Source organism: Protomyctophum parallelum (genome assembly GCF_964188405.1).
Source record: "Protomyctophum parallelum genome assembly, chromosome: 10".
Classification (NCBI taxonomy): Eukaryota; Metazoa; Chordata; class Actinopteri; order Myctophiformes; family Myctophidae; genus Protomyctophum; species Protomyctophum parallelum.
This window is the reverse complement of record NC_139704.1, coordinates 16,123,561-16,147,996: the sequence shown is the minus strand read 5'-3', so window position 1 is coordinate 16,147,996 and position 24,436 is coordinate 16,123,561. Positions and strand designations below refer to the sequence as shown.

The 24,436-nt window shown below is 46.6% G+C and overlaps 1 protein-coding gene across 3 annotated transcripts in view; it reads left to right on the top strand.

Annotated features, from left to right (window-relative positions):
* The window catches only part of macrod2 (mono-ADP ribosylhydrolase 2), a 689,196-nt gene extending 665,277 nt beyond the window's left edge, over nucleotides 1-23,919 (top strand). For 2 of the 3 annotated variants that reach the window (XM_083775641.1, XM_083775640.1), the window contains exons 14-16: nucleotides 19,068-19,103; nucleotides 20,764-20,835; nucleotides 22,199-23,919. In XM_083775641.1, the coding sequence (XP_083631767.1) occupies nucleotides 19,068-19,103; nucleotides 20,764-20,835; nucleotides 22,199-22,221 (131 nt within the window). In that variant the 3' untranslated portion in view covers nucleotides 22,222-23,919. The remainder of the gene's footprint in view (nucleotides 1-19,067; nucleotides 19,104-20,763; nucleotides 20,836-22,198) is intronic. The other variant, XM_083775642.1, reaches the window with a different exon arrangement.
* Nucleotides 23,920-24,436: the final 517 nt, after the last annotated feature.

The window sequence follows — 24,436 nt, the reverse complement described above, 5'->3', positions numbered from 1 at the left end:
GGCATGAGAATTATGCCACTGTTCTGACTCGTGTCCAATTCACATTTCCCAAGTCCACATCTCTGCCCTGACCAGATGGTGGTCTGTTCTCTTTTCCCTCATTCAGATTACTTTCGTGTTTTGTCATCTTGTCAAGCATATCCCGGCCCTGTGTAATGAGCTGGGGCCTTTTCAGGCTGCATCTGTGCCAGCATAATACCACTAGCTCCGCCGCCTCCACAAGGTTACCCAAACCCTCAGGAGACCACAATACCGTCTAGTGTCCAGAACCCTTCACTCTTTTCATCTGGGGAAGAAAGGCAGAATATTGATGAAGGCTCTTGGTTTTTACCCTGGATGAAGACTTTTACCAAACAGGCTTGTTTTCATCTCTCCGCGGTCTCCAGGTCACAGCCCAGTGCTCTTTAATTGGCTTAGATTGTGAGACAGCATACCATCTCACAGCAATGAAAACTGACTGCTATCGAGAGCTGCCTACTCCAAAATCCTTTTTTCCCCCTCTCCTTTTAAAGTGTGTCACTTGATTCAGTTTAGCTATTTCTCCTGCCGTGCACTACGACCTTTAACATTTACATATGAAAATAGGCTTCTGTCTGCAATTTACCAGCTCATTAGTTCTTTTGGTCAGGCACTCGTTGAGGTCCGCCCGCTCTTGTTTTGCTTGAGAAGAGATGTCTGTAATTATCTCTGCTGTCGGAATATTGGCCCCAAGGTTATTAGTCCATGCAAGGTTCAACGAGGGGCCCTTTGTTACTTGTTTAATATACATGGCCCACATAAGGATCCGGCTTAAGTCCTCCATAGAACACCCAGCAGCCCTCATTCTGAAATGAATTCTGCCCTCGTCTGCTGAAAGGACACCGACATCATTTTCTTATCTCTTATTCTCTCAAGATGGAGTCCTATCAAGTGAGCTCGACTCTCCTCGACAAATAGCAAGGGCCAACGACTTTTATGAGATAGTCGATCAACTCGGGCCGATGTAAACCATTTATGGAACCTGAGAAAGACATTGCCATCGGCATCATTCGACACGTAAAAAAAAAAAGAAAGAAGTGATGCATTTATTGCAGCCAGAATTTGGCAGGCTTTTGGCTTTAGCAATTTAGCCTGCACGGCTATAGTGTTTAGGATCACATGCAGGGTGTCTAGACTTTAATTAAATCAAGTAGCCTTGGATGGAGAGGTTGTGATAAGCTCTGCCCATTGTCTGGGTGAGAGCAGCTGGACACCTGGGATCAAGGACCTATGTTTCAGACACTGCTGCAGAGCTCTGGAGAGCTCGGAACAGCCGGGCCTGCTCATGGTTCAGAGATCAGACAGGAAATTCCCCTGAGGTACTGAAACAGTGGGGCACCCATGTGGGACAGACTTCCATACCTCCATTGATTTCTTTTCTCTATTCCACCTCTCCTCCAAAAGAGAGATAGTATAAAAGGCAGTGAGATGTCCCGGTGCTGTGAGGTAGCTCTGGGACCAAAGTGGCTCCAACAGTTCCGCCCCAGGCGCCTGTCTGAGACATTAAGCAGACAGTTCCCATGCTGCTGTGTGGGCGACCCAGCAAGCCTGGCTCCCTCATGAGGCTGACTATAAACTGGACTGACAGTGACATTAAAAGGTGCCTAGCAGCGACGCTGGCACTGATGACAACAAAATGCTCTCTTCAGTCAAGAAGCTAGAGTTCATCAGATGCATTTCACTTACTGTACAGTATGTATGTACAGTATGTATGTATGTCACATTCAAAATCAGACTCTGCCTTTGTTGTTAACCTATCGAAAAACCAGTATGTCTGACATGGCTGAATATTGTGGTGCAGTAGCCTATATTAACAATGCTGACCAAGGAAAGCCTAACTATGGCTTGTCTAATAAATGGATGGATGGTGGCGGAGGTAATTTTCTGGTTGTCTGCATAGGATGACTTATGCCCAATTCTCTTCCTTCCAGCACTTGTTCCCTCTGATGTGCGTGTGTGCATATGTGAGTGTGACAATATGAGCCCCCCAACACTCTTGCGCGCGCACACAAACACACACACACACACACACACACACACATACACTTTTGACAGACTGAAGCGACTGGAGACTACCGCCCACATTAATGAGCTCATCACCGGCTTCCAACAGTGGGTGAGAAACATTTCATTCAGGAAAGTTTTGCCAATAAAATATATTAAAACTTCTCCCACTGAATTATACTCCTGTGCAGAGGTAAAACTGTCACTGTGATACCATTACGAGCCAGACTGTGCTCCCAGAACATAATAATGTTCTGAAATGCCTACGCTATCAATCTATAACAACTAATAATTTATGAATTAATACTGCCGCATTTCAGGGTGCCGATTTGACGCTGTGATTGGCTGGAAGGTGTGCCATTCTGCACTGTGATTGGCTGAGCGTCGCATAATGGGTGTGCCCAGTATTTACTGTAAGTCGCAGATAGAGGAGGGAAGAGAGACAGAACGGGTCATATCCCCGAATGGTACTAGGAGTTTATCATTTTTGTGAATGAAGCTGATCGGTGTTCAGTGGTAAAGCTACACTCTAGGGGTCAAAACGCACGCACGCACACACGCACGCGCGCACACACACACACACACACACACACACACACACACACACACACACACACATACACACACACACACACACACACACACACACAGTATTGACAAACTGGTTGCTTGTATGCATGTGTGTCTAGTAGTGTGATGGTCGACTTAACCTGGATTTTGCCGAATTGAAACAACAATCTTTATAAATACGTCACCTATAAGTGAAATGTTTTACATATATGCTTGGTCAAGATATTACAGAAGGGTATTAAAAAGTCGGAGGGTAATATTTTTCAATATGTCAGTGGAATGAATTTGTTGCAACAGTGAACTTCAATCATTATTTGGAGGTAGAAAATAAATAAATGGCTGGTTAGTTCTGCTCTATAGGTCTCCTGGGAAATCAATTAAATATAGATATGGAATCATACAAAAATATTGCATAAATTATTTTGAGAATACTTCTCCCACCTACAAAAAAGTATATATATTATTAGCCTCATTGTTATTTCATTCAATTGCACCGCACCGCCCACACATAATCTATGGTGTGTAGGCCTATTTGTGTGAGTGAGGTTTGCATTCACATGCTGGCAGCCCAGGTAACTGCTGAAACAGATCCTACAACGGCATGTGACATGTCGCCAGGTCGCCAACATGCCACTGATACGGCAATCTCTAAGAAGAGAATATCAGCACTAACTGAACTGTCCTTTAAGACACTTTATTATTTTATATTATTGGCATAGTATGCTGCAGAGCAGACAGCACAATAAACGTACGCATTGTAGCCTTCATCAACATTGTATGCTGTAAACAACGGAACATTTATAGGCCCTCATTTATCAATCGAGTGTAAAATCTGCCACAGATTCGAGTGCAGGTTTCGTAGTACACCCACGTCGCCACGGCATTTATAAATTGATCGCAAACAGCTGATCCTTCCTTAATTTCGTTCTCACGTTAATAAATGTCACGGCTGAAATCTATCTGGCACGCCCTATTAAATCTAGCCTCGCCCTCGTTTCTCCCGTGCCTTGCTGCCCGCCTCACCCCCCTCTCTCATACACACGCACAGCACGCACACGCAACTTGCAAGCCCAACTAACTGGTGTGTTGTTAAACAAATAAAGAACGAACACCTGCATGAATTAAATAAAGTTGTAGGCCTACCCTGTCTGTTTCCCTCTCACCTCGCTTGCCTTGCTGTCATGCACGCACGCATCTACATGACACATTAAATATAGCTGTCTGTTTCTCCTCTCGCTTCGCTTCCCTTGCTGCCCGCCTCACCCCCCGCACGCACGCACGCACATATCGCTATTTGCAAGCAACTGTCTCTCTCTATCACAGTGGTCCGTCCGTGACCAACTGACCAAGTGACCATGCACGTTCGACAGTCTATTTAGATTGCCTCGCAGTCATTAGTCACTGCAGTGGCCGGGCTGTCAACTGTCATTATATGAATGTGCAGCCAAAACCGTATATAGCCTCATGTGTGGCTGGTGGTGGGCTGGCTGGGTAATATACCTATATCTCCGATGCAGTTCCCACTTGTGCTGGCAGCCTGGCACGGTACATTTGGCATTCGAGCAACGTGTCGGGTTTATTATATTGCACATACCGTAACTCCAGAAAGACATCGGCCTGCTGTAGATTAGGCTACAGTAGGCTATACCACGTTGGGACTCTCCGCAGCTGCATTGCACTATGGCTACTTTCCAACGTCATGGACGTCAATTTCAAGCTTTGCCGGAAATGTTAAATGCCGAAAATGTCGGTAATTTCGGCGTGCGCCCATATTTTGGCGTACGCACGGTTGATAAATGAGGGCCATAGTGTCCACTGATACATGCCAACATGCCGGTGGCACAGGTGATCACCTGTGATCACCGGCATGTCAGCATAAGGGGGTGACATACAGAGTACAGACAGTACAGTAGGCCTATGCTGCTACATGTTATGTAGAGTTATTTCTTTTGTTTGATGTGCTGATGTGGTGTGATGTCAGGTAGGTACAGTAGCTAGGCCTAGTGTCTGCAGTCTATTACCAGTATGTTCTCTGGATAATAAGCTGTATGGTTTATAATAACACACTGTCCTATACAATTAATGTTTTAAATTCAATGGTTGTTCATTTCCCTGAATACACGGAAAACAATACTTTCATCTTGTCTGCCTCTGAGCACTATCACACATTAACGTAACGCTCCGGTGAAACAAATAACCATAGCGGTACAGCCGTGACTGTAGGCAATACTAAATGTTTCCAGTTTGTGTCTATATAATTATAGCTTTGGTAAAACAACTGACGGCAGATGTCAGACTGCTGGGCGGGCGCTGGCGTTTTGGCATGGGGGGGTCAGATCAACATACGGAATTAATTCTGTACTGGCCATATATGGAGCGTGTCTTGAGTGTACAGGGTTTGATGAGGTCAGATCAACATATCGAATGTCAGAACAGAAAGCCCGGGTGGGGGAGGACCTGTTCTGACATGTCAAAACAGGTCAGCTCCATATATGGAGATCTAAGGTTTGAGGTCAGATGTAGAGTTGCTGGCTGGCTCCATATACGGTATGCAGATCTAGGTGATGATCCAGTCTAATCCATGTATGGTTATCCAGGCTTAGAGGAGGTCAGTGTCGTGATCTTCATAAATGTGTGACATGTCACGAGGCGTGATTTCACGAGGCGTGATGTCACGAGGCGTGACCATATATGGAGGTGTGATGACACGAGGCGTGACCATATATTGAGGCGTGATGTCACAAGACATGACCATATATGGAGGCGTGGGGTGACTAACTAACTGACGGAAGGGAGATACAGGTTTTTATAGTAAATGTGACCTGCGGTCGCAAGCTAGAGGTCTTCACGGGTCCAATTTGACCAACCCTACCGAAAAATAACCACAGAAAATGGAGCCGCCTCCGAATAGACCCGCTGCTATTATTAGAATTCTTGCCTCCGAACCGAAAAGCACTGAGGGTGTCGGAACCGCAGCCCGAACGGAACTGCCTATGATAATGAATATGAGAACCGGTCGTTACCTGCACAAAACCAGAGTACACTAAATGACCGGATGCCGTTGTTATTAAGAGGCCTACAACTCTTAGACTTGTAGTATATCATTAACGTCTTTCTTACCTAAACGTAGTCCGCTGTTGGTGGCACCGCTACATGCTCATTAACGGGAATGACACGCCACGTAAATCCCACCCAATCATTGCGGTGTGTAAATAAATAAAAAAAATCCACGTGTGTGTAATCTTTCTTCTTAGCCATTGCTAATCCACCGTTAATTATGTTTATCATTATATCTTCAGCTTGGCGTTTCCATCCGTCTTTGCACTGCCGAGCATAAAGTTCAACACGCTATGACAACTCGATTGTTTCACCAAATTTGAACCATTAACCAAAGTGTTACCTTAACGTTGATATCAACAATATATGGGCCATTCTACCGATTCGGTTCAAATTGCAGTCTCACAATGAAAAACACATATTAAAAAACAATTTAGTATTCAGACTTTTCACTGTAGTAATGTCATAGTATGGTCTAATTTATCACAATACATTAATTGAGATAATATAAAATTAAATATATAAAAAACCATCCTTTATATGTCACTTCCTATTGGAAGGTGGCTGCCCCAACCTCTAACCCCTAAATTTCAATTTATGGAAAAAGTACTTCAATTATTTTTGTCACTTAGATTTCTTTTAAATTTAAAAACGTTATATAAAAAATGCTGTCCCATGTTTTCATGTCACTACCGAAACAGTCCATAGATGGAGCCTGGTTTAAGCCACACCCCCACATTATTCACCAAGAAGTGACATAGACTTCATGTTCATCATGGCCAAATGATGAGTAGCTAGTTTACTACACTACCGAAACACATAACTTCTCATAAATTATAAACTATTTAGGTTTTTCTGCTAAATGTGATGTTTCTATCCATATACATCAGTTCAAAGCTGTTTTTCTTAGCCATTTTTTGCCTAGCATTGTATAGTTAAGCTAAAAACTAGATAAAGTTCTCCCTACCGAAACAGTCATTACCGAAACAATTCGTCACTACTTAGTGACATGATTGTTTCGGTAGTGACAAAATTGGATGTTTATGCTTTTAATGTACTTAATTCTAGTAATTCTAGTAGTTTAGTAGTAGCTTGAGCAAATGTAAAGCATCTTATGAGTTAATATTTAGACTCATAGACTATGTAGATATATAGACTATATGTGACAACCAGGTGTAGTCTGGTGACCACCGGAGAGACGAGTGACAGCCGGAATGTAGACGGCACCCAGGTGAGCAGTATGGGCTAGCGCCCCAGCCTGTGTCCTCCGTGAGGAGGAAGCCCAACAAACCTTGGTGAGGCCTTTAGGAGGGCCATTGTTACGGCTCACTCCTCCTCACCTTCACATGCAAGCACTGCTTAGCCACTCCCCCCTCACTGACTACTCCTTGGCTCTACTCAACACACCTGCTCTCCTGCACCAATCCTCTGCACCTGTCTTCCATCCTGCAATCAACACTGCCTCTACAAGAACCCAGTCTGCCCTTCATTCCACGCCAGAGCTTCACATGTCTACATTTATGGTAAAGTACAGCTCAAGCCTTTATGTGTTGTTAAACTGAGTATAGTGCTAGTTATTGTTTTAGCCTTACTTAGCTATTGCCCAGCCGTGCAGCTTTACACGGTTGCAGCTCCTGCCTTTGTTATTTCTCTGAAGACTGACGCCTCCTCTCCTTCTCCTCCTCAGTGTTTGGAATCCCATGCTGAGCTAGGCCAACCTGGAGAGCCACTGATCCACTACTACCGCACTCCCTTCCATAACAAACCTTTGTGAATAAACCTGAACTAAACCTGAACAACGCCTCCTCTCTTGCTGTGCACTTGGGTCACACTTACTAAATATAACAGTAAGCTCTGGCCATCGGGACCCAGCCAGCATGGAGAAAACATTTCAGGCCCAGGGACAAGTTTTGAATGAACACTCTCGCCTATTAAAGGAGGCTTCCAATGCTGTCATAAGTATTAAAGAGGATCTCCAAGGGGTTACTGCTCGTCAACAGTCCCAGGCCAACCAACAGCATGCCCAGGTGGACCAGCTCTCTGCCATGGTCCAGAATCTCGCTGACCAGGTTGCTGCACTCAGTGCTCGACTCCTTCCACCCACGGCTCCCCCCGTGCCTGCTTCTGCCCAATCTGGGCCTGCTCCAGACCCGGCCCTCGTGCCAGCCACTCGAGAGCCCCATCTGGTGGCACCGGCTATCTATGACGGGTCTTTCGCCCACTGCCGTGAATTCCTCATGCAGTGTGAGTATGTCTTTGCACTTCAACCGAGCATGTATTCCACTGCCGCCGCCCGCATAGCCTACATAGCAAATCTCACCACCGGTCAGGCTCGCCGGTGGGTTATGGCTAGTCGTGAGGGCTCGGCACATTACATGCATGACTATGCTGCATTTTCTGATGAGTTCAGAACTGTGTTCGATCATGATGTCCATGGGCAGGATGCAGACTCAGTCCTTTCCACCCTCCAGCAGGGTTCTAGCTCTGTGGCGCAGTATGCCACAGAGTTTCGTATCCTTGCAGCTCGTTGCCAGTGGAACGAGCCTGCTTTGTTCAGTGCTTTCCGGCGGGGCTTGGCAGAGCCCGTGAAGGATGCCTTGTCTGGGAGAGAGAAGCCCTGCACGTTGAACCAACTCATCTCCCTCTCTATTTCCCTTGATGAGCGTCACCGGGAACGCAAACGTGAGAAGGCTCACCAGTCTCGCCCTGCTGCTGGGCCGTCTTCCTCGCCTTCAGCCAGCCTTAGCCGGCCTGCTCTCCTTCCTGATCTCGCTACATCTGCCGGTGAGGAGCCTATGCAGTTGGGCCGAGCCCGCTTAACCTCTGCTGAACGTGACCACCGAAGATTACGGGGACTCTGCATGTATTGTGCAGGTTCAGCACACTCTGTGGACTCTTGCCCCATCCTGCATTCTAGAGCCTCCTCAGGCCGACTGCCAAAAGACAGGGCTCACCCGCTCGGGGGTTCCGAGTGAGCCGCTTGTCCGACCCCCTGTCCCGCTCCAGCAAGTCCAGGTTCATTGTCACTCTTGCCTGGTCAGGGCACACACTCACCGTTCCTGCCCTGATAGACTCTGGTGCTGATGAGAGCTTTGTGGACCAACGTTACGCCCAGGAGGTAGGACTCCCCATTGTGCCTCTGGAGAAGTCCCTCTCTGCATTCGCTTTGGATGGCCACCCCATGGGTCCTGTCACACACCAATGCGAGGCTTTCACCCTCACTGTCTCAGGAAATCACGTAGAGAGCATCCGCCCCTACGTCATCGACTCTCCTGACACACCTTTCATCCTAGGCAGACCTTGGCTGGAGCTCCACAATCCTCACGTCTGTTGGAGTTCGGGCCGCATTCTCAGCTGGAGCATTCCCTGCCACGCCCGCTGCCTTCGGTCTGCCCAGACGCCTTCTCTGCCTGAACGACCCAGTCTTGCCCCTCCTGATCTTTCCAAGGTCCCTCCTGAGTACCACGACCTGGGTGAGGCATTCAGTAAGGAGCGAGCATGCACTCTTCCTCCTCACCGACCCTACGACTGTGCCATCGAGCTCCGTCCTGACGCTCCGCTTCCAGCCAGTCGCCTCTACAACCTCTCACTACCTGAGAAGGCAGCTATGGACAGTTACATTAATGGCTGTCTGGCTGAGGGTCTTATACGTCCATCCACATCCCCGGTGGCAGCGGGCTTTTTCTTCGTCAAGAAGAAGGGTGGGGATCTGAGGCCGTGCATAGACTACAGGCAGCTCAACAACATCACCATCAAGAACAAATATCCTCTCCCCCTCATGAGCTCCAACTTTGAACCCCTTGTCGGTGCTACCATCTTCACCAAGTTGGATCTCAGGAACGCATACCACCTTGTGCGTATCCGTAAAGGGGATGAATGGAAGACCGCTTTCAAGACACCCCGTGGACACTACGAATACCTGGTCATGCCCTTCGGTCTCACAAATGCCCCCTCAGTCTTTCAGGCTCTCATGAACGACATGCTCCGGGACATGCTAGAGGTATTCGTGGTCCTTTACCTTGATGACATCCTGGTATTCTCCCGGGGCATTGAGGAGCATATCCAGCATGTCCGTATGGTCATCCAGCGTCTCTTGGAGAATCGGCTGTACATTAAGGCTGAGAAATGTGTCTTTCACTCGCCTTCTGTGGAGTTCCTTGGACTCATTGTGGAGGATGGCTGTATCCGTCCCGACCCCCACAAGGTCCAAGCCGTCGTCGATTGGCCGCAACCCACAACCCGCAGACAGCTCCAGGGTTTCCTGGGGTTTGCTAATTTCTACCGCCGTTTCATTCGGAACTACAGCCGCATAGCTGCCCCTCTTACTCGACTCACCTCCACTCTGCATCCTTACGCCTGGACGCCTGCTGCCGGTGCCGCTTTTGCTGCCCTCAAGGAGCACTTCACCACAGCCCCTGTCCTTCTCCATCCAGACCCCTCCAGGCCATTCATAGTGGAGGTAGATGCTTCTGACATCGGTCTAGGGGCTGTCTTATCCCAGCGGTCTGTAAGGGACCAGAAGCTACACCCCTGTGCCTTTCTCTCCCGTCGTTTTGACCCAGCCGAGGAGAACTACGATATTGGGAATAGGGAGCTGCTAGCTGTGGTGGCAGCCTTTGAGGAGTGGCGCCACTGGCTGGAGGGTGCTGAAGAGCCCACGGTGGTCTGGTCCGACCATAAGAACCTGACCTTCATCCGGGAGGCCAAGCGTCTCAACTCTCGCCAGGCACGGTGGGCACAGTTCCTGGATAGGTTCAGCTACACCATCACCTACAGACCGGGCTCCAGTAACACCAAGGCTGATTCCTTGTCCCGACAACATGCCCCGGAGAAATCCTCAGCCGAGCCTGAACCCATTGTTCCGGCTGCTTGTATCGTTGGAGCGGTCACCATGAACATTGAGGCTGAGGTCAAACAGGCCCAACAAGCTGAGCCGGGCCCAGACGATGGTCCTCGTCACCGGCTCTTCGTGCCTGATTCAGTGCGTTCTCGAGTGCTGCAGTGGGGCCATTCCAGCCAGTTTGCTTGCCACCCCGGGTATCAGCGCACCCTCTCCTTCCTGAGCCGGAGATTTTGGTGGCCGTCCATGAGGACTGACGTCCGGGAGTTTGTCGCTGCCTGCGCCACCTGTTCCCGTGCGAAGGCGTCACACCAGCCACCGGCTGGCCTTCTTCGCCCACTCCCTGTGCCCACCCGCCCTTGGTCTCACATTGGCTTGGACTTTGTGACCGGTTTTCCCCCTTCCCATGGGAACACCATCATCCTCACTGTGGTGGACCGGTTTTCCAAGGCGGTGCACCTAGTGGCGCTCCCTAAGCTCCCATCCTCTGCGGAGACAGCTGCACTCCTCACCCAGCATGTCTACCGTCTTCATGGGCTTCCCAGTGACATTGTCTCTGACAGGGGCCCGCAGTTCACGTCCCAGGTCTGGCGGGCCTTCTGTAAGGAGATTGGCGCCACCGTTAGCCTCTCCTCGGGATACCACCCACAATCCAACGGTCAGGCTGAGCGGACCAACCAGAGCTTGGAGTCGGCCCTCCGCTGTGTCTCTGCTCTCCACCCCACCTCCTGGAGCAAGGATCTACCCTGGGTGGAATACTCACTCAATGCCCTTACCTGTGCCGCCACTGGCAGGTCCCCTTTCGAAGCCTCTCTGGGTTACCAACCCCCGTTGTTCTCTCTCCAGGAGTCGGAGGCCTCTGTCCCCTCTGTCCAGGCCCACTTCCGTCGGTGTCGGCGCGTATGGAAGAAAGTCCGCGCCGCCCTGCTTCGCTCCAACGAGCGTTCCTGCCGTGGGGCCAACCGTCGCCGCATTCCTGCTCCGGTGTACCAGGCTGGGCAACGTGTGTACCTCTCCTCTGCCGATCTACCGCTCCAGGTGCCTTCCAAGAAGTTGGCTCCCCGGTTTGTCGGTCCCTTCGAGATTGACCACGTCCTGAGTCCGGCGGCTGTGCGTCTCAAGCTCCCGGCCTCCCTGCGTGTACATCCCGTGTTTCACGTGTCCAAGATCAAGCCTGTGTCCTCTAGCCCGCTCATGCCCTCTGCCCCTGCTCCTCCGCCGCCTCAGATGGTCGACGGGCATCCCCAGTGGACAGTTCGGCGGCTACTGAAGGTTCGGCGCAGAGGTCGAGGTTTCCAGTTTCTGGCGGACTGGGAGGGTTACGGCCCCGAGGAACGCAGTTGGATCTCCAGAAAGCTCATTATGGATCCCTCTCTCCTTCGGGACTTCTACAGGGCCAACCCCGACGCCCCCGGGAGGTCGCCAGGAGGCGCCCCTCGGAGGGGGGGTACTGTTACGGCTCACTCCTCCTCACCTTCACATGCAAGCACTGCTTAGCCACTCCCCCCTCACTGACTACTCCTTGGCTCTACTCAACACACCTGCTCTCCTGCACCAATCCTCTGCACCTGTCTTCCATCCTGCAATCAACACTGCCTCTACAAGAACCCAGTCTGCCCTTCATTCCACGCCAGAGCTTCACATGTCTACATGTATGGTAAAGTACAGCTCAAGCCTTTATGTGTTGTTAAACTGAGTATAGTGCTAGTTATTGTTTTAGCCTTACTTAGCTATTGCCCAGCCGTGCAGCTTTACACGGTTGCAGCTCCTGCCTTTGTTATTTCTCTGAAGACTGACGCCTCCTCTCCTTCTCCTCCTCAGTGTTTGGAATCCCATGCTGAGCTAGGCCAACCTGGAGAGCCACTGATCCACTACTACCGCACTCCCTTCCATAACAAACCTTTGTGAATAAACCTGAACTAAACCTGAACAACGCCTCCTCTCTTGCTGTGCACTTGGGTCACACTTACTAAATATAACAGCCATTATAGAATGCAGTGCCTGGTACTGGGAGTCTGGCGCAACGCACAGGTCCTGGGCCTGGTGAGAGCAGGAGTGGACCTGGTGAGATGTAGGAGGGGCCCGGTCAGGAGTTATCACACAGAGCCTAGTCCTTCCACGCACCAGATTTTTGTTCTCCCAGTAACGGCAGAGTAGTTCCGGAGCAACGAATTGGTAGAATGGCCCATGTATCCTATATAAATATAACTTCCCTGACGTCCTGACCCTTTTGTTGTAAACTACACGAGCACACACTGCACTGTATTACAGTCAGTCAGTGACAGAAACCTCACAGCTGTTCATGGTTGCTAGACCCATGTCACCAGCGCATCAGACGAATGATACAAATTAACTCTACATAACGTATACACCACATAACTGTACATGTACTGTATTGGGGTTTGCTACAGTATATGGCCTTATAGCGCTGCCTATGTCCGGTTACCTAAAACAGCATAAACATTTTCAAAAAGCACCGACATGTCTCCTAAATCCGGTCAGTGGCATGTCGGCAGCATGTCACATACAGTACCACTTTAGGATCTTGCTGTCACTCACAGAAATTGCAATGCATTTGATAGTACACATAAGTGTTGCCATGAGAACCTTAGCAGAAAGGAATGCTCCTCAGGAAGAATAATGTGTCAGTATACACAAGGCAAAAAGGTCTTCATATATCCCTCCCCGGGCCCTACACAGAAACCCCCACACGTGCTGTATTTCTTCAGAGAAGTCAAAGAACAGGATTGCCTGCGGTGCATACAGCGCCCCCTATGGAGCAGTTGTTGATATGGGTTCAGTGCATCGCTCAGCTGCACTTGGGCCTCACTCACACCTTCGCATCTAGCATACAACATTGTTGGATGCTAGATGTAAACAAAGGGTTTGTTTACATCTTGCCCCAATGCATTTCCAATGGAAGTCACATGGTTTGACACAACATTTTTGTTGTATGGCTTTCAGCTGTGTTTTGACTGCCCCCCCCCCCCCCCCCCCCTCATACAACATGTTGTGTCAAACCATGTGACTCCCATTGAAAATTAATTGCGAGCTTGCATCAAGTCTCATGCATCAGCTTTACATCAATCTGTTGTGAAGGTGTGAGTCAGGCCCAAGGCAGAGATTGTGGGCACAAGGTAGAGGGCACCATAGATGTAATACCAGACGCTATGTATTAAACAACTGGAATACATCCACCCTGCCACTGCTGCATCAGGTGATGAAGGCCAACTATGTGGCCAAATCATTGTACCATATCATATTTTTTGAGTGGTGCAAGACAGCTATGTGTGTCCCTGGGTCCATCTCTGGCTGGCACGAAAATAGCATTTGGTTGGTTTTCAGTTTCACCACCGAGTGTCACTGTTGTGTTGAGACCCCCACACGGTAACTCTGTCATTTCTCAACCATTTCGGACGTGGGGTGGCTCGCCGGATCTGGGGTGGCCCCCTGGGCGCGTTCCTGTGTGTGTGTGTGTGTGTGTGTGTGTGTGTGTGTGTGTGTGTGTGTGTGTGTGTGTGTGTGTGTGTGTGTGTGTGTGTGTGTGTGTGTGTGTGTGTGTGTGTGTGTGTGTGTGTGTGTGTGTGTGTGTGTGTGTGTGTGTGTGTGTGTATGTGTGTGTGTGTGTGTGATTCCTTGCTATCTTGTGCTAACTGGAACATAACAATTATACAAATCCATTGTTTATTTTTAGGGGTGCCCCAGGAGCCCCGCTCTGTCAGTTCCTCGCAGTCCAGTTCGAGAACCACATACTGGAGTAAGCCGTCTAGAACAGGGGTGTCGAACTCAACTTGGGGCGAGGGCCGCATTGGTCAAAAGGTCACTTGATGGGGGCCACAACCAGTTGCGCACGCATGCTCGATGTCTCAGTCAGTCACTGCTATAATATCTATCTATCTATGTATGCTCAGACCCAGCCAGCAAGCCACACACATAGTGCTCAGACCCAGCCATCCAGCCAGCCACACACATAGTGCTCAGACCCAGCCAGCCAGCAAGCCACACACATAGTGCTCAGACCCAGCCAGCCACACACATAGCTCCGTAAGGGAGTGGTTGCACCACTCAAAAAATCTTCAAAAAACTGGAGATTGGAGAACCTGATTTGGACATGATCTGATGCAGGACAATGTCACTATGACATTCATTCACCCCATAATCTCAGTGGAAATTGGGGAATATGTTGACAATAGTCGACAGCTCTGCCGATTAATAATCGATTCATTGAGCCCACCCCCCATATTAATCAATATCAGATAAAACTTATAAGATTTTATATTATGCACATGCCATGGTCACATAACCATTATATGTTGAGTGCATGCTTTTTTTTATGTTCTGTTTATTCATTTTTAGTTTTTTACAAATATAGAAGTAAGTTGAGGAATACAAATATGTTGAGTGCATGCTTTGATGGTTACAGTTTTATAATCAGTTTTGAAGATGAGTAAACCTTTGTGGAGATCTTCTCAGTTCTCATTGTATGCTAGTTAATGCCATTCAGGATGGAAAATAAAATCCATTTGGATTTGGGGAGAAGTAGTTTCATAAGGGGCTGGTATGAAGTACTTGATATAAAGAGAACATGTTCAGTTCACTAGTCTACACTCTACTCTACACCTGCCTTCATTTCATCTGAAAAAATGAAAACTTTTTTTTTTGAGGCAGGCGGGCCGCATAAGACGACGTCTGCGGCCCGCGGATCACCAGTTTGACACCCCTGGTCTAGAAGATTGCTGCTGAGGGCCATACATTGGTCGAAAGTGTTTTTCTTCTGCACTCCTCATCAGCTCTCTGTGGACTATGCCTCCCCTTCCACAGGGCCTGTTTTCTCTCTCTCCCTCCATCTTGTTTATGTGTTTTGTACACTACCACTCACACATCCCTCCAACCTTAAATGATTGAGCCCTTGTACTGTCGGCAGCACACAGGAGTCATATTAGCTGCTCCCAGGCAAGCGCGAGGGGAGGCTGGGGCTGGGGGCCTTCGATCAATTGGCATTCTGAGCTTTTCTTTTGGTTTGTTTTGATCAGTGCTGGATATTAGGAGGAGAAGGTGCCACCGTAGCTCCCAGGCTTTGATGTGATTACCTGGGAGAGCGAGAGGGAACGATCGAGAGACAGAAAGCTAGCATCTGGAATGAGGCCAGTGCTACAATGAGCTCCCACTGCTACATTTCCATGTGCCACATCGCACAGTAAAATTCAGAGAGTTACTTTAACCACTGGAAGCAAATTAGTCCCTGGAACCAAGTGGATCCTAGGGGTACATTTGGTTCCATTTGTGCACTCTCGGGGTGAAATGAACACTCGGGATTCTATTGCGTAGCTCATTTAAAATGCTGTATTTGCCCGTGTTCCAACATGAGGCACAACATTAGACACACTGCATGCATCTTTAATGTCCGTAGCGCGGTAACCACGTGGAAACATGTTAATACATGACACATCATATCAATGTGCATGTGTCGAGTTATCACACGACATCTCGCAGAGTAAAAATATATGAATTGGGTAACAAATATGCTTCTTTTGATTGTGTCGAATAACACAGAGGGCATTTAACATCGTTGCGATTTTCTCTCCCGTGGCTGGCTCTGTGTCTTAGAGCAAGACGAGACAGTAGAGAAATGGAATCATTGCATCGTCTTTCCCCGCGCACATTGTTTCCTGCGGCCCTGCTGTTGCCACAGAGCGGAATTCTATTCCAGAGGGCTGCAGCAGATGAAAAAAAGGTTTTATGTTGGAAATGCATTCGTAATTCATGTCCTCTCCAGAGCACACACCCTTCATTTTGAGATTGCGATGGTATGCGTTGGCTGACCCAGGATCTGTTCCTGTCAAGTGCTCCCACAAAACAAACAGGCACATCCAAAAACAATGTAAAAACCAAACCAAAACAATTGCCTTTATTTCCTAACGACAGCTGGTGAAACAGCTCAGTCTTTGAGAACAGACTCGCTGTTATAGATACAGAACAGAGAAAGCATTTTGAATTATACACTTTCTTCCAACATTCCTAAGGAGCTGTATTTGTTTACATCATTGCCAGCTAGGCTGCATGCCTGGGGAGACTGGTTGTTTTTATGGCTGTGCTATGTTTGGATGATTATTGTTGGGAGGAAAGGGAGGCAGCATGGTGTGTTGTGGGAGTGAGGAGGAAATAGGAAGGCAGAGGTAAAACAGAGGATAGAACGGGGGAAGGAAGACACAGGGAGGAGGAGAATGGGGGGTAGTCTCATGTTGCCTCAAACCGAAGGCAGTCTGTAATTAATTTAGCATGCATCGCGCTCTCCCTTCTCACTTTTGTTTTGTTGCTTTTTGAAGTAGGACTCGTTAGGAAGGCAATGAATTTCCAGGTGTGAGAAACTTTGATGCGCTAAGTACCATCCACAGCTTGGTGCGACCGTGCGAATGTAAATGCACGGCAGGGAATTTGAACTGGCTGCTGTTGTTATTGTTTTTTTTGTAGTATTTGTGGATATTCTTGTGTTGATATACCTCACTAGCCTCTGTACCAGGCTTTCAATTTCGTCGGCGCAAAAAATGAAAGCCTGGAGGCCGCTCTGGTCTAGAAGTGGGAGTCAACCCCAAGTTACCCCCAGTAAGGCTACCCAATGTTGAAGATGCCACTACCTACTGGCGAAAAGAGGAACTGCAGCACTTTCATGGAGGTTGCCGGACGTTTATGACGTCATGTGCGTCAGCCCCGGACCTCAAATTTGAGGTCCGGGCTAGGCTAGGCTAAACTTCCGCTCACTCGAGCCATTGAGTTATAATTGTACTTCCGGCAGTCTTCCGGGTGCTTCAAAACGCTACTGAGCAACTTCTATTGAAATGAATAACTTGGGGGCGGGGCTAACGCTCCGGTTCGGTCTCTATCCTAATCCTTTTATTACTCTATCCCTTCCGGGTGGGCGTCGCTCCAAATGATGTGACGTAGCGCTGCACTGGGGGGGGGGCAGTGAGATCCAATCAGGGCGTGCGCAAATCTCTGCCGCGACCTGCTCCTCTAGACCAGAAACACATTAACTCAGGCTGTATACCTCACTGATGAAAATTCATCAGACTGATAATAATATTGAGTCTCTCCTCCATATTCTCAGCTCGGGGGGCCTTGTGGTCAGAGTGGCCGTCCTGAGACTTTTTTTTGGGGGGGGATTCTATGATGTTCTTTCTACAAACACATCTATTTCTGATTTGCTCTCCATAGTGACATCTCTATACATACTGTACACACGGCATTGTGTCATCAGGGGCGTCAATATAGCTGGGGGGTAGAGCTGGGGTAAAGTTCAGAGTTCTCCCAAACGTAATAAACAGTGGGTTGTTGGGTTTTCAAACGCAGATGCTTTAAATACTGCTCATTTAAAAGTAGGCGTCATGGCTTGCCAGATCACAGGCACAGATGTTTTGTAACATGAAGGGAAAGGGAGATGGAGAGGCAGATCTCTGATTTCGGTCGTGCTTGCTTGTGCAACTTGACGCATGCAATAAAGTATAAAGAGATAATCTGACTCTGACTATAAACCACTTGAACCCCAGGTCCCCACCATAAAACAAAAATCTACAAACTCACAACGCGTTGCAATGCAATGTGACGTTTGTGGGCGTTCCTGTCTACCTTTGTGTCAGTGTATGGAGTTGTTTCTAATTATCTCACCCACCCAGAGAGAGAAAAACGTCTTCCCTTTTTATTTGTTTATCTGTGTATATAAAAATATAGATTTCTTAGCTAATATCTTAGTTACACCAGTATTGGCGCGCCACGGGATGGTTATGTTATTTTATGCTGCTGCCGCCTATCAAGGCATTTTATTTACATCATGGTTTTACATTCACCATCACTGATGAACGGCACTTTGTAGGGAGCCTTGTTCATTGTAGGATATCATATATGTAATAAACATATGCGCTGTAAGCTAACGTGAGCCATGATGTCATAAGTTTTGCGGATTTACCGTTTTGCCTGTTTACACGGCGAAGGGATAAAACAGCGTTCTCAAAGATTTCCACTCTGGAAGGTGTTTTCACTTTGTTGCGTTTTCACCTCCTGAAAACACCGTTCTCGTCTAAAGACCACCAGCAGCAAGACCAGGTCATTTATCATTGCAGCTGAAAAACAAAACAGAGTAAAGATCAGAGTGATTTATTTTAAGCTAAAAACTTGGACTGTAACAAATTCAGTGCATTTTTGTAAAACACCATAACATTTCCACCTTATAGTAAGTAGATAGTAACATGCCTACACACATGCCTAATCAATATAACTTCCAATACCGTTTAAATACAGTTTAATGAGAAAACAGGGGACACTTCACTGGAGTACATGGACAGTTAAGGCCTTCATTTCTGGTGCATACACGTTAGCATGTCTTCATCAGAGTCAAGGATTCTGGCTTGACACTGATGAAGATGTACAAACATCAAGATATTCCCTGTGTTGCTGCTACTGTAGCTGCATGTCCTGCACCTGAGAAGCACCGGACTGCCTATCTAAGCTGATCTGCACTGTGGAATATCCCTGTTAAAAATGTAATGCAATGACGTCTGAATCCATGTCTTACTTTATGTTACAGATACTGAGGTGAATGAGAGCAGCACCAGCAATGGCGGTGAGTTCCCTCTATTAAGTACTTTACAATCTAGTTATCCTGAGGGATCACTGAAGGCCAGAGACTACAGCTTCACAGAGGATTAGTTTTCCACTGCCTTCTGCCCAAGCTCTTTTCTTTTCCTCCTGCACACCAGTGGATATTTCTGCTGAAAAACAAAAACAACCTGCCTACACCCTCAAAATGAACCCCAGAACTTTGTTTTTCAGTCAATATGTTTTTCAGTGACTAGGACTTTCTGCACTAGTCCCTGTAAATATTGATCATTATGCATTAAAGGCTGCAATATTTTGTTAATAAAAACCTAACTAACATAGTTGTGGTATTGTAGAGTGGTCTCCCTGCTCCACTATTGAGAAATAATATTATCCTGTGGTCCAGTAGCACCACTACTGGTTGACAATAGGTAGGGCATGAAGCTCAAAGAGTAATATCTCCCCTGACCAAACAGGATTTACCTCTAGTCTTAACTCGGTAGTAACAACGTCAGCACTCACGGGGACACTCAAGTTTTAAGTCCCAGGTTGGACATTATACATAGCACAGATCGTATCTTTAATTTAAAACTCGGAGAGTTTCTGTCTTAAATTAACACCCAATATTTGACTCTGCAAGCTTGACAGGGAAGAGGGTTGATTTAGGAAGGCAGATATTCATCTGTAAGTGATGAGGGAGTGAGTGAGAACCCTGCTCTGTGTGAACTGAACTCACCTCTGCTCAGAGTGTTCCTCTTCACTCTGCACTCACTGTTATTATTGCCTCTTCTTGTCTAACCTCCACTGACTTCTCTCCTCTCTACTGTTCACAGTAGAGAGGAGAGTACTTAGTACAGTACTTAGTACAATTTTAAGGTATTTGTACTTTACTTGAGCATTTCCAATACTTTTACGTCTACTCCACTACATATCAGAGGCAAATATTGGACTTTTACTCCACTACATTTAACATTATTATTATTAACATTATTATTTAAAAAGTTACTAGTTACTTTGAAGATTTAGATTATTATTAAAAATAATAAAATCACACCCGTGTGAAGTGAGGGGCACTCTAATCAATTATTGACCTTATATACCAACCTTGAAACCTACCTTAGTTACGTACCCAAAGATGGTGGTCCCTGATTGGCCAAGGGTTTCCACCGACACATGACATAAATTCTCCATTCATTGTCAATGGCATTTAATGTTTGTGTTTAGATTGAATTCTACACTATAGCTGTTTATATGGAGGGGCTAGCACCCCTCAACAATGTGCATTACCCACTTCAGCCATATATGCATTTTGGCCATTTGAAGGTTGCCGATCTACAAGCTCACAATGTGTCGCGATCCGACGCATTGTGAGCTTATAGATCTGCTTTTTTCAAAAGATGTTCAGACATTTGAAAACTTGAAATAGAACATTCTGCATAATGAGTATTTTCTACTTTTGTAACTTTAAGTACATTTTGATATCACTATGTTTGTACTTTTGAGTGAATTTTGAATTCCGGACTTTTACCTGTAACGGATTAGTTCTACATTGCAGTATTGATACTTTCACTTACGTAAAACATGCGAGTACTTTTTTCCACCACTGTCTTTTCTAACCTCCAGTGACTTCTCTCCTCTCCACTTATTTCCTTCTCCTCCTCCTTCCTCCTCTCCTCTTCCTCTAGTGGAAACGAATGACCAGGGTGAGGGCTCGCACGAATCTGATTCAATTCCAACCGACAGCGTTCAGTCCAAAGGTATACCACTACCAACCCGACGTGCGCACACTCCCAAGTACACACATCATCCCTGTGCATTCTTATTAGTGGCCACAGCTGCCGAGTTAAAATTCACGTCAGCAAGAGAACCCCCAGCGCGTCGTTGCGCTATACCGAGATCCACTCGTGTTCACATTCCACCACGTTTTCTACTTTCTAAATCCCATCCACCTCTCCTGCTCTCTCTCTCTCTCTCTCTCTCTCTCTCTCTATAGGGGTATGCAGGCAGGCGCCTTGTACTGTGCGTGCTCCTCCAGGGCCAAATGCATTTGTAACTCCTCTCTCCCCCATCTCTGGTGCGCAACAATGACCCTGATATTTTGGTCTAAACTTGTCAGCGTGTCTTTGGAGATTGAGTGTGATGAATTACCCCACAATCTCGCCGATCAGGCGTTTAATAAATCAAACGTGCAATGCATATTATTTTCTTAACACAGAGGCCTACGCAAGACTGCAGGGGCAACGATCATGCTGATAAATCATATTTGATAAGGAGATATCTAAAGATAACAACCATGTTGTCCATAGAGGCTCTACGAATGCATATCATTTGAATGTGTGCATCTTCAGCGGAGGCTGCAACTTTCCTGTCTCACTCTGGATTGTGTGTGAGGGTGGGATTGAGATATGTGCAGCTTCCAGTTTGCAAAAGGAAAATCATTAAGCAACTGTTGTGAACAGATTGTCGGTTTCGAAAGAATAGTACAGGCTGCTAGCCTGCCTTATTCCTCCTTATTCTTTGTCTGCTAGTGGCAGCATATAAAACAACTTGGCAGAGGCAAATGGTTTCGTGTAGGAAAGAAGTGCTTAAATAACAACCAGAGACGGTGCCAGTGGAGGCAAGGCATGATGTCAAACAACTATTTGGATCAGCGGAGATGAGGCATAAGAGAACTGCGTAACACATATAGTATTGTTAAAATCAGTGTCACAAATGTAACACGGCAGACAGACACGCCACTGTTATGTTTTGGCGCTCTGCTCGTGTCTCATTTCACCACCAGCACAGCTTTGTTTGTTTTTTCAGAGCGATATTTCTGAGTGAAAGAGACAGGGTGATATTAGAGTGATACGAGCAGCAATAAACCAGTTACGTTCAGTGAAGTGCACACTGCAGCCAAGATCCAGAGTTTTACGAGGTGAACACAAAATCTCCGGTCAGGGTGTATACTTTTTTTTTCACACGGGTGTTGCTTACTGAAGCATAGCATATCTACAAGCTCACAATGCAACGTGCTGCGGTGCATTGCAAGCTTTAACTCGGGCCTTAGGCTCCAAATAACCTGTCACATATGTGCTGAAATGACAAATCAAAGTAAAACCCTGTCTGTTTTCCATCCAGAAACTGTGGAGAAGATAGAATGACCAGCTGAGGGACATACAATCAACCTCAACTGACAGCCAGCAAACTGTGTGAAGGCCCACCGTGTCCCAGCCTCAGACGAAGCCACACTATGACAGTATGGACTCTGAGACTGGCTCAGGCAATTCCAACTCATCGCATTCCCCCATTTCATTGACTCCTTTTACTTTGTTATGAAATTCATCATGAGACCTTATGTATGTATGTATGTATGTATGTATGTATGTATGTATACATGTATGTAAAAAAATAAACTTACTATAGGACTCGAACATATCAAGCTGAAAAAAGAAGAGCCATACCTCACTGTGTGTTAGAGTGTGTTAGAGTCATCCAACATATTGTCAACTGGGTGAGAAGAGTTCAACCAGATCAGTGTATTTATTTGGCATATACCCAGCGTGAGAGCATAATGAAGCTATCAGTGGGACCTTTCTAATACAAGACAACGGCCCCAGGACACTTGACACTACAGGCTGGCTGATGCTTAACATCAACCTGTTGCTTTGTTTTAGTTTTTAGTTTTTTTTGTGTATGATGTATTTTATTTTTACATTTTTTATTTCTTTGGGGGAGGGGGTATTTTAATTCACACCACCTGGATGTCATGATGACTGTTGCTGTGATGACATTCAACAGTGGAATACCTGACAAAAAACAGCATTTACAAGCTTCTACTGTATAAAGTCCAACACACTGACACCTGCAATGTTCTCTCTTACACGCCGCTGTGATTCTAGTCCTGTTGCTTATTAGAGCCTAATTTGCGTCGTCGTCCGACCGTGTCACTCTCCAAAAATGAGTAATTCTCACGAATCGCTAATTATTTTTTACCTGCGACACGGCCGGCACGACAAAGTGTAAATTCAGACCGAAATCCACGTGTCAGACACTTGTGCTTCAATATATAACACGTGTCTCCCAGGAAGCTGGTCTCACTGAACATCACTGATCACATCATCCCTGATCCCGTCGGCTGTATCTGCGGCTTAAAACTCCTTAACATTAAACTGAACATCAACACCCACTGCAGAGTTCAGACAGAGGATCTGAGTGTTAAGAAAACATGTATTATGCATTTCTTCTTCTATTTTGGTTGTGTTTCTTTGCTGTTATTATCAGTGCATGCAAGAGTCGTTTTGAACTTCAACAACAACAAACAGAATTACCGTAAAAGTTGCAGCCTGATTTGTACGTCATGGCGCACTGGTGTCGCGAGCCAAAAATAGACGATCTACAATCTCACAATGTGTAGCATTGCAACATGTTGTGAGCTTATAGATCAGATATTTTTGGCATGCAGTGCCGGTAGACAATATAAATCGGGCTTACTCCCTCTTTTTTCTTAACCAGATTGTCTATAACTGTATGAAAATAATATTTGCCTTATTTCATATCAAACATCAACCACAGGCGTATGGAGGTGGTCTAAGTGCAAATTATTGGTTGTGTTATATTGCTTGCAGATGATTTGTAATTTTATGTAATGGCTAATACCTAGATTTTTCTGGGTTTGTGGTTTACTAGCAAACAGCATTTTGGATTTCTTAACTTTCAAGTACTCTAATGATTCATGAATTCTCTTCAGTGGTGCCATACTAAACATCAGATGAATTACAGTTCTATGAAATGATGCCTTCATACTTTGATGTTTGCTTTGCTAAAACAACAATGAAACTGACTAATAAAGTTTAAGGTGGAAGTAACGTCCGAGCCCCCCATCTTATTTATTCTAGAGTGGTAACTAAGGCATGGTGCGTGGATGTTAGCTGGGTATACCCCAGCAGTGTGAGTGTGGTCAGCTAGTCTGACATCTGTGTCAATTAGACAGCCCTGTGCTCTCCAGCGCAGGGACCTGCTGCCCTTAGAGCTCTGTGCTATATCAGATGAGAGGGGATATCTGTCAGACAGGGGCTTCCTCTAACCCCACACAGCCCTTACCGCCGACTGAAAAAGTCTCTAATGGTTACAAACCAAAGGGAGGCCCACACAGTTTATTATCAAAGCCTCACCCAGCTGTCCAGAATAAACAAAACTGACTGGGGTCTTTCAGGGAAAATCTTGTCTGGAGTGCCTCAGATATGTTTCACTTCGTGAAACACGTGAGGTTGCTTGGGGTCTTGGTGGGTATAATATACAGACAGAAGAAGTATCTTTATAACTCTAATTAGAGACTACTATGACTCAAAGGTCTCATTTCATTATGTAGGCCTAAAT